This window comes from Cololabis saira, chromosome 15 (assembly GCF_033807715.1).
Source record: "Cololabis saira isolate AMF1-May2022 chromosome 15, fColSai1.1, whole genome shotgun sequence".
NCBI classification, from domain to species: Eukaryota; Metazoa; Chordata; class Actinopteri; order Beloniformes; family Belonidae; genus Cololabis; species Cololabis saira.
In genome coordinates this window covers 22,295,357-22,305,519 of record NC_084601.1, presented here as the reverse complement: position 1 = coordinate 22,305,519, position 10,163 = coordinate 22,295,357, and the positions used below count along the sequence as shown (strand labels likewise).

Genomic DNA, 10,163 nt, shown 5'->3' with positions numbered 1-10,163 from the left:
TGAAAAATCATGGCTGGTTATATCACATACTGTAAACACGGAAGAGTATTAGGACCATGCAGGAGAAAAAATATTTGAGAGCCCACTAGGAGAGTTTTTACCTGCCATTGTTTATGTAATAATTGCTCGGGGGTCATGTTCTGGGTCTCTGGAAAGCATCTAGAGACAACATCTGTTGAATTAGACGCTATACAAATAAAATTGAACATCTGACGGCCCCCCGACCAATTGCCCCTCGGGGATGAATAAAGTTTTCTGAATCTGAATCTGAAAATCTGAAATTGAATTGAACTGAATTGAGAGGGGAAGATTTGCAATTCGAGAAAAAAGTCGAAATGTCGAGATGACTCCGTACATAAACTATGGATTCAGATCATCACTAAACGCTCCTGACTCCAACTGAATGAACTCAAACTCCTCCAAGCACCTGAAGCCCCGCCCACCAGACCGGAGGCGGCGTGTCTGTCCGGGAGGGCGTGGCCCGCCACACCTGAGCTGCACGCGCCGCACACAAAAGGAAGCAGCACGCGCGCCGCGGTCCGCAGGGATGGCGAAGAAGAGCTTATCCACAAAAACTCTGAGGGCCTTTTTCTCCCGGAAAGACGAGCCCGCGCAGGCGGACTCGCCGCGGGACGAGGCCGAGAGGAGGAAGAAGTTCACCTTCCCGAAGCTGAAGATGAAGGTGAAGGACCCTGCTGCCCGGAGGACGGCCAGCGATGGCCCGCAGCGGCTCAGGTAGGGGCGGGGCGGGGCGGGCTCGGGGGGGACGGTGTCACACCTGCAGGACAGCTGACCTGCAGGACAGCTGATCTGCAGCTGCAGGACAGCTGCAGATCAGCTGCTTTATATATATATTTATATTTGCTTTATATATTACTGTCTTGGGGTTACATTTGCATAAAATGCTAAAAGCCAAATTCTCATGAATGGGGAAAAATAGGAATAGGAATTCTCAACGCATAGGCCTGTGTTGAAAAGATCGATTTTTTTATTCTCATATTAATTCCTAAAAATCGATTCATATGTCTAAAGATCGATTTAAAAAAAAAAAAAAAAAAGAATTTTTTTCATCATTACATTACAACCTTTGGTATTTTTTTGTTTATGCCCCAAAAAGGAATGTTTTGTTGGACACGAGCATAACTAGTGCCATGTTTTTGCCTTTAGATATGTTTAAAGGTATGAAAACATTAAAGTTTTCAGTTATAATTGCATAAATTGTCTATATTTAATTACTTTATATACTGTCTTGGGGTTACATTTGCATAAAATGCTAAAAACCAAATTCTCATAAATGGGAAAAAATTAAAACCGATTTCTAAAGTCTAAATTCTGTCCCACAAGATGTTTCGGAAAGCAGTTATATCAGCATTCTGGGAGGTGATTGGTCCTTACAGTCATCATTAACCGCCAATACTTGCTGTTGAATCTCAATATAATACTAGTATTAATATGTTGCATAACTACACCTTCATATAATTCATGCAACAGCTGAAAAAAACAGTTTTAATAACACTAACCCAAATCGATATCGGAATCGAATCGAATCAAAACGTGATAATTGATTCTGAATCTTAAGAATGGGAATCGAATCGATTCTTGACATTTGAATCGATCCCCAGCCCTAGTAGAGAGTGGACGTTATGCAGTGGTCTCTCCATGGATGTGAGGTGAATACAGAGAGTCTCTGACTTCCGGCTAAACTGACAGTGACACAGAAACCTGCACCCGAGTGCACTCTGAGGTTTCTGAGACCTGCAAACAGAAACTAATCTTCCTGTCAGGGATTGATTCAGTCCTTTCTGACCAACAAATAATAAATAAAGTAAAATATAAATAATCCAAACATTAATGATAATCTGTTCTCAGCAGGCATTACTTCTGTAAATGACCCACTTGGTCAGGGTGATGTGACCAAGTCAATCCATTGATGATGTTCGGTTGTTTAATTTTTAATTGGGTTGAAGTCTGGAATTTTATTAGGTCATTTAAAAACATTAATTCTACTATGTTTCAGTCATTCTGGTTAAAAAATAAAAATAAATCTGTCTGCAAACAGAGCCCAGACCATCATCTCTCCACCCGCCGTGCTTGACAGTGGGTATGAGATGTTTCTGCTGAAATCCGGTATTTAGTTTCCTCCAATGATGGTATTAATATTAATAACAAACAACTCCCCCTTGGTTTTAATGTCCACAGGACATTGTTTCATAAGTTTGGCAGTCTTGTCATTGATGATGTTGTATCCTCTTTGCATTGTTTTATCACACCTGAATGTTTGAGACCAGAAAACTGACATCTGCTTTTTTAGAGGTCTTTTTTTGTGATCAACTATTTTTTAATATTTTGTTGATGCATACAATTAAATAGAACAATTATGGACGCAATTATATAGCACCTTTTAAATCACCCGTCCCCCCACCCACCCTGTAGTGATCCAACAAGACAACAATAACACAACAACAGGACAAAACAAGCAAGACAAGAAAGCAAAAAAAAAAAAAAATATATATATATATTGATAGATGTTCAGTCAATGTTCAGTTCTTTCAATTTTTCAATGGCATGTGTCCATATTTTTAATGTCCTGGGTCCTGCACCATGAATTCTTGCCACTGAAAGTTCCATATGTAGAATGTCCATAAACAGATTAAACCAGTGACATGTTGGTAGGTCGTGTGGTGGTTTCCATCGAAGAGCAAGCATTTTTTTAGCGGCTGTTCATCCTGCCAGGTACAAAACTTTTTCTTTGCATTGTAAATTTAACTGAGAGTCATCATTAATCAGGAGCACCCTGGGAGAACATGGAATTGCCTTTCCAGTGACAATTGGATATAAGTTCTTTGCAGAAAGTTAAAATGAATAAACTGGTGATTAGGATTTTTTGATGTTGGTGAAACATCAAAAAATTTGAGTTGGTGAAAATGTGTTTCCAGTGTAATTCATCACAGATTAGATCAGTCTGCCAACGTGACTGAAAAGTAAGGTTTTTATATGTCGACTTAAGAAGTAATTCATACAATGATGAAGCTAAGCCTCGGGATTTATTGGCCTTGACAATGACCAAGTGGAAAGACTTTTTTAGAGGTCTGATCAGTTCATCAAGATTAGCAGCACCTGGCTGCAACTCTTAAATCTAGTGGAAGCAGTGAGCTGGTCCTTAGGATTGTCCGCTATTTTTTTGTTTTGTTTGTTTTTTTTTTTTACTTAATTTTCGATAAATTAATGACACAATGACAAAAGTTGTATTGCATAAAAACAAATGAGAAACATTGATCCTTTGAAAACAGACTGATCAGTGATATTCAGAGGATTTTAGTGGTGATCTAAATGATCAGATTAATTTCCTGCTGGCAAAACCTCAATATTGCTGAATTAAAATGACCTTTTTAAATAAGAGTGAAACAAAACTCCTCCACAGAGATGTGACAGGTTCATTTTCAGTTTTCATAAAGAGCTGACTGCAGTTGTCCAAGAGAAGAACAGCTAGTTATCAGGTTCGGGGGGCAAATACTTTTTCACACAGGAACAAGTTGGTTTGGATAATAAATAATAAATACACAATGGAAAAACTGGATTTAGTAGGTTCTCTGGTTTTATTTGTCTCATAGTAAATTGCGATTGATTATCTAAAGCGCTTTTTCACAACTTTGGTTTGACAGCTTGTGAGATCTTTTCTGCTTGACATGACTGAGGACTGAGACTGGAAAACAAAGTCTATTCAGGTAAAAATCAGGTGAACGTATGACAGACATTTGACACAGAGGTTTTCCTTATTATTTCAGAGGGCAGAAACGGAGTGTGATGTCATCATTCTGAGCTAAAAATCTAAAAAGTAAAACCGCAATTTCTGGAAGACCGCTATGGAAACACAGATATAGTGTGTGTGGTAGTTGGTGTAGTTGTAGGACTCTGTCGGGATGACCAGCTCCCATTTTCTCCTGCCCGTGTCATGACGCTGCCACCGCCATGCTTCACCGCAGTTGCAAACCTCTTCAGAACAGGTTGGCGAGGATAACATCTCTCACTGATGAGTTCTTCCTCGCTGGCGGTGCATTTTCACTGTTCAGCGCTGCAGACGTTCTGTTGACTCAGCTGCGAGCGCAGCCTCACCTCGTCTGATCCCTGCCAGTCCTCCAGCTGTCATCGGCCTGTACGTCCTGGTTGATGCGTTGTTTCCTCTCGTTTACACGGACCCCTTTTCCACCTGTAATCCCTGGACAGGTTGATGGAATAGCTCATAAAAATTAGTATAGAAAAAGTAAGTAAGAGCAGAACAAAGCAAAGAGACAATAGATCAAATGGATAAATAGAAACATGGAAGCAGATTCAACAGAACATGGGATCTATCAGGTTGTTGGCGCCTAAGATCTAAAGCTAGGCTGCCCCCCCAACACACACACACACACACACACACACACACACACACACACACACACACACACACACACACACACACACACACACACACACTTCATAAATGTATACACACTTGTCTCTACAGTAACCAACGCTTGGATGAAGATGTGAGAAGGTGTGGGGACTTGTACATGAAATAATGTCTGTTGGCAGAGTATTCTATTGACTCATTGCAATACATGAGAATGATGACCTCCCAAATGCAGTTTGGCGTTGGGGTACACGACACTCACCCCTTGTAACAGATCTGGTTGTTCGTGTTGACTTCTCAGAGCAGAGAGAAACACATTTTTTCAAGGGGGGAGCTGCAGCATTATGGATAATTTTAAAAAGTAAGCAGACATTTGAGTGCTTTATCAGATTCTCAGTTTAAAATGTCATATCTGTTGAGTATATGACAGCGATGGTAGCTACGTGTTTTTTTTTATCATGGATTTTTAGAGCACCTTTGTATAATGATTCAAGTGGTATTAGAACTGTTTTATTTGACTGAGACCAGCTTGTAATACAATATAAAAAATATGGTATAATCATAGCATTCAGATACATACTGGAGGTCTCAACTGTGAGGGAATTCCTTATGTGTCTGAAGTTAGCACGATTAGATTTCAGTGTGTTTCTCAGTTTTTTAACATGGTTTTTAAAGCTGAGAGTTGGGTCCAGGGTAACACTCAAATATTTGAATTTATCCACATTATTTATTGCCCATATTTGCCCATTTACTGAGACGTCTGGGCAATCTCTCAGTATGCGCCTATTGGTGAATAACATGGTTACAGTTTTTTCTAAGTTTAAAGTGAGGCATGAATTATGTAACCAGGCAGCAACTTTTTGCATTCCCTTTGTTAATTTCTTGGCAACCTCTGTAGCGCTCTTACCATGACTATATATAACAATATCATCTGCATACATTATTATGCCGACATCATCACACATGGAAGGCAGGTCATTTATATATATATGCTAAAAAAGTAATGGCCCCAAGATTGGCCATTGTGGTATATGATGTGTACATGCTTTAAATGGAGAAAATGTATTGTTTACACGCAGACATTGGTGACGGTCACTAAGGTATGATTTAATCCAGTTTTGGGTGTGTAATGAGAGATTGTAATTACCTCACGTTTATCTAACAGTTTATTTTGATTGACAGTATCAAAGTCCTTGTGCAGGTCTAAAAATACAGCGCCAACCACTCCTCCTTGGTCTAAGTTGTTTTTAATGTCCTCAAGGAAATAGATGGTCGTGTCAGTGGAATGTTTTTTCTTGAATCCAAACTGCAGCGGATGTAAAAGTGCCTTGGATTCAGGATGGGCAATGGGTTGTTCTGCCACTGCCTTTTCCATGACTTTTGAGGCTGCTGGAAGTGTACTAATGGGGTGATTTCATGCCTCCGTCTCAGTCAAGATGCTGCTTGGTCCTGCTAATTTGATGTAGAGTAATTAATTTGTTTGATTTCAGCCGTGGTAATGGATAGCGGTTAGTTTAGCTTTGTAGGGGTGTCTAAACTTCTGAGCTGTGAACAAAAACTTGACGTACCAGAATCATTCTGTTGTTACCTAAGAGGCCGCTGGAACCGGTCTGGGGTTGAGCTGGAGGGCGGTTGCCCTGGAGCTGAGACCAGGACTTGCGGGGCTGAACCAAGGGCTGGCAGGGCTGCTTTGGGACCCGTAGGCCTACGCCAGGAGGCTGGACTGTCGTAGCGTAACATCAAGGATGTTGTTTTGGTAGATAAATGCCATCTCTAGTCTCTGACTTTTCTTTTTTTTTAATGTTTTTTTAGATGAATCAAGACAAGGCAAGTTTATTTGTATAGCACAATTTCACACAAAGTAATTCAAAGTGCTTTACATCAACATTAAAAGCGGCAAGACATAATTAAACAGTAAATAACAGATAATATGATAAGAAAAGAGGTAAAATAATAAAAAACACAAGTTGTTAAAAAGTAAGAGCAGTAGAGTACAGCAGGTACACATCTCATTCTAACAATGGCAAGAATTACGTATCTATACGGTCAAAACGTACAAAGACCGGGTCAAATACAGTATTACAAAAGTAATCTGTAACAATTCGTACGGTGAAATTAACCAATTTGACAATTAAAGGGTGTGGGAAAGCTCATCTCCCGTCCTCTGGGCCTGCCTGACAACTATTGGTTCACATATGAACTGCAAGGAATGATGGTCCCTTTTCCCCGTCACCTTCAAGGCTGTATGCACTGAACGGGCAGTTTGGTTTTCAGCCTGACGGTGAGGTTCCCAAACCAGGCTGACATCCCATATCGGACCAAGCTCTCCAGTACTGCCTGGTAAAATAACAACATGATGTTTTTGTCCACACCATACAGCCTCAATCGGCGCAAAAAGTGCAGTTTTTGCTGCACACGGGCACACAGACTTTCCACGTGGACATCCAACTAAAAGAGTTATCTAGATGTTTGTTTGTTTAATTTAGGATCCCCATTAGCATTAGCAACAGCATTAGCTATTCTTCCTTGGGTCCGACACACATACAACACACAAATTAACACTTAATACATAACAGACATACATTATACATGACAAACAAAACAATAATAGGCAGTGGCACAACTCCCTTAGTCACAAACAACACAGAGGATAACAAAATCCCCATCATTTTCAGACATAAATACATAGAAATGAAATCAAATAAAACACCTTCATAAACAATACCTGCCTGAAATTACCTTAGAATTCTTGAAGACTTTTCACCTTTATTGTGATAGGTTTTACACTACCTGTAATTCTATTCAAGGTATAGAGTTCCAGCCAACCATGGCTCTGTAAAAAAAAAAAAAAAAAGTTCTCTGTATCGTACCTGTTCTCACCCTTGAGATTAACTCCAAGATATTTGATAACTTCATTTCATCTTGAGGTAAGGTTTGCAGAAAATTAAAATGCTGTAACGTAAAAACAAGTTAAAGTTTTTAAAAGTCTTTTTTTAATTTTCCCCTTCCTTTCATTTGGTCAGTCGGCCTTGTTTTTTTACGGTATACCGTAAAAAATTATGTAAAAGGTTGATGTTTACGGTTGACACAAGGAAGGACGTTCCTGCTCAACAATCCCATAAATATGCAGAGTGCAGGTGTCCGGCAAGCAGTCACACCTTTAGTAAGCAGTGTTATCGCTCTCTCTCTCTCACACACACACACACACACACACACACACACACACACACACACACACACACACACACAGCTCACCGTCTGTCACATGATAGGTTGTAACTGTATTGCGGTTTGTTGAGTGATACGTAGATGTGTTTGCACACAGGTTAGAGAACCGAGCGGAAGAAAAGAGGAGCGCTTCTCAACACATCAACGTTTACACTCCTCGTGCACTGAGGACACACTTCTAACGATCAAATAAAATCAGTATTTAAAACATGATTACGTTTTGGGACTGCAGATTTAGAGCTTTACTTAAATGCAGCTGAGAACAGTTGAATCTTCAACCTGGATGTAGATAAACTTGAGTGTTTCAGCTGATCTGAGGCTTTCTGGGAGTTTGTTCCAGACATGCGGAGCATAGAAGCATGAATGCAGTTTCTCCACGTCTGGTAACTGATAAAAAACCAGACCCAGATGACCTGAGGGGTCTGGAAGGTTCATGCCGGGTCAGGAGGTCCCTGATGTATTCTGGTCCAGGAACATTCAGATCTTTATAGACCAGCATACGAACTTTAAAGCCTGTCCTCTGATGGACAGGCAGCCAGTGTAAAGACCTCAGAGCTGGACTGATGGGGTCCACTTTTTTGGTCTTAGTGAGGACTGGAGCAGCAGAGATCTGAATAAGCTGTAGTTGTCTAGCTGACTTTTAAGGTGGACTATAAAGATGCTGTTACAATGATCAGGCTACTAAAGATGAATGCTGGACTACTTTTTCCAGGTCCTGCTGAGACATCAGATCTTTTAACATTGATATATTCATAAGGTGGTAGTAGGCTGACTTTGTTATTGCCTTAATGTGTTTTTTTCCAAATTTAGGTCTGAGTCCATCACTACACCCAGATTTCTGGGTGTAGTGATGGTTGATGGTTTTTAGGTGTGTAGATTGAAGCTCTGTGGTGACCTGTAATCGTTTCTCTTTGCCTCCAAAGACAGTTATCTCAATTTTGTTTTTGTTTAACTGCAGAAGGTTGTGGCACATCCAGTCATTTATCTCTTCAATGCATTTACCAAGAGACTGTACAAGGCCTCGGGCTCCTGGTGACATTGTAATATATATGTGTGTGTCATCTGCATAGGTATGTTAGTTTATTTTGTTTTTCTTTATAATCTGTGGAGCATGTAGATGTAAAACAGAAGAGGTCCCAGGATGGAGCCTTGGGGAACTCCACATGTGATTCTTATCTGCTCAGATGTTAAGTTACCTGTTGACACAAAGTACTTCCTGTTCTCCAAGTATGTTTTGAACCAGTTTAGTACAGTTCTGGAAAGACCCGCCCAGTTCTCCAGTTTCAGTAAAATATTGTGGTCACCTGGATCAAATGCAGCTCTGAGATCCAGTACAAATGAGACATGTTTCCACCGTCTGTATTCAGACATATCAGTAAACACTTTGGTCAGAGCGTCTCAGTGCTGTGGTTCTGTCTAAAACCCGACTGGAAGCATCATAGCAGTTATTTTGGGTTAAAACGTTATTTAGCTGTTGGAAAAACAGCTTTTTCAATTATCTTAGTTATAAATATTCAAGAGTAATAAGTGAAAGATAACTGAATGATATTTCTCTTCCCGGAGAGTCTTGGTCGGTGAGTTGACCTGGAGGGTCCTGAAATGATTGGAGGATAAGATAATAGAGCAGTCCAACGGGTGTCTTAAAGGCCGATGATTTGCTAAGGTTCACCCCCCCGACTCCTTCCAGAACTGATCTTGAAGGCCTCTTAATGCATTTAACAAGAGGATTTAACCTATATTTAAGTGAGAAGGATTCTGTCCGTTAGGTCTTATTCACAGCTCCGACATCAAACTCACAGAAACTGCTAAGCAATAAGAAGCTAAACTGATTTCTGTTGAGGTTTATAAACAACCTCGTACAGTTGTCATGGATGTGAGGTCTAACTATGGAGACTAAAAAATGGTTTTGTTCCAGACTGTAATCTTCTTTATTTCTGCAGTAAAGTTGGACATTTTAACATGGAGGTTAATAAAGGAAACACTGAACTCCAATTAGTTTGGAAATGGTTTTACAGTTGCTTCTCTAAAACCATTATTGATGTTTTTCCCTCTAAGCATTGTGTTGGCACATACCTGAATGCTCCAGAACATCTGCTTTTCTAGAGGTCTGCAAACCTCTGAATGATCAGTTCATCAATGATGATGATGAGCAGCAACTCTTGAATTCTCGGGAGTTCAAGAACTGTTATTTTCACCTTCGTTTTTGTCAAATAATATTTGTTTCTGGTGGAGAGTCGTGGTCATCTATCAGGTCAGTTAGAAACATCTGCAGTCTGGAGGATTTGAAAGTTATCGTTGTTTTGGTCAGTCCTGTTGGGGGGTGTCAGCAACCACTCCAGGTCTGGAGTGGGTGATGTTTCTGGGTGGAAACCACGCCCTCCCAGGTGTGTCGGCTGCTGCGGGATGAATGGAGGCTCTGTACAGGAACCTGCCTCTCCACATGCCTGCAGGGTGATCACGAACTGGTTGAGCCTTCGGCCACGGGCTGACTCGGCTGAAACCAATGCTGGAAACCTTCATCATCCTCTCAGAGAACCTGCTCAGA

The 10,163-nt window shown here is 40.5% G+C and overlaps 1 protein-coding gene across 1 annotated transcript in view; it reads left to right on the top strand.

Annotated features, from left to right (window-relative positions):
* Positions 1–515: 515 nt before the first annotated feature.
* crybg2 (crystallin beta-gamma domain containing 2) overlaps positions 516–10,163 on the top strand; it is a 70,781-nt gene continuing 61,133 nt past the window's right edge. The window contains exon 1 of the mRNA XM_061741088.1: positions 516–735. Within this exon, the coding sequence (XP_061597072.1) occupies positions 548–735 (188 nt within the window). The 5' untranslated portion in view covers positions 516–547. The remainder of the gene's footprint in view (positions 736–10,163) is intronic.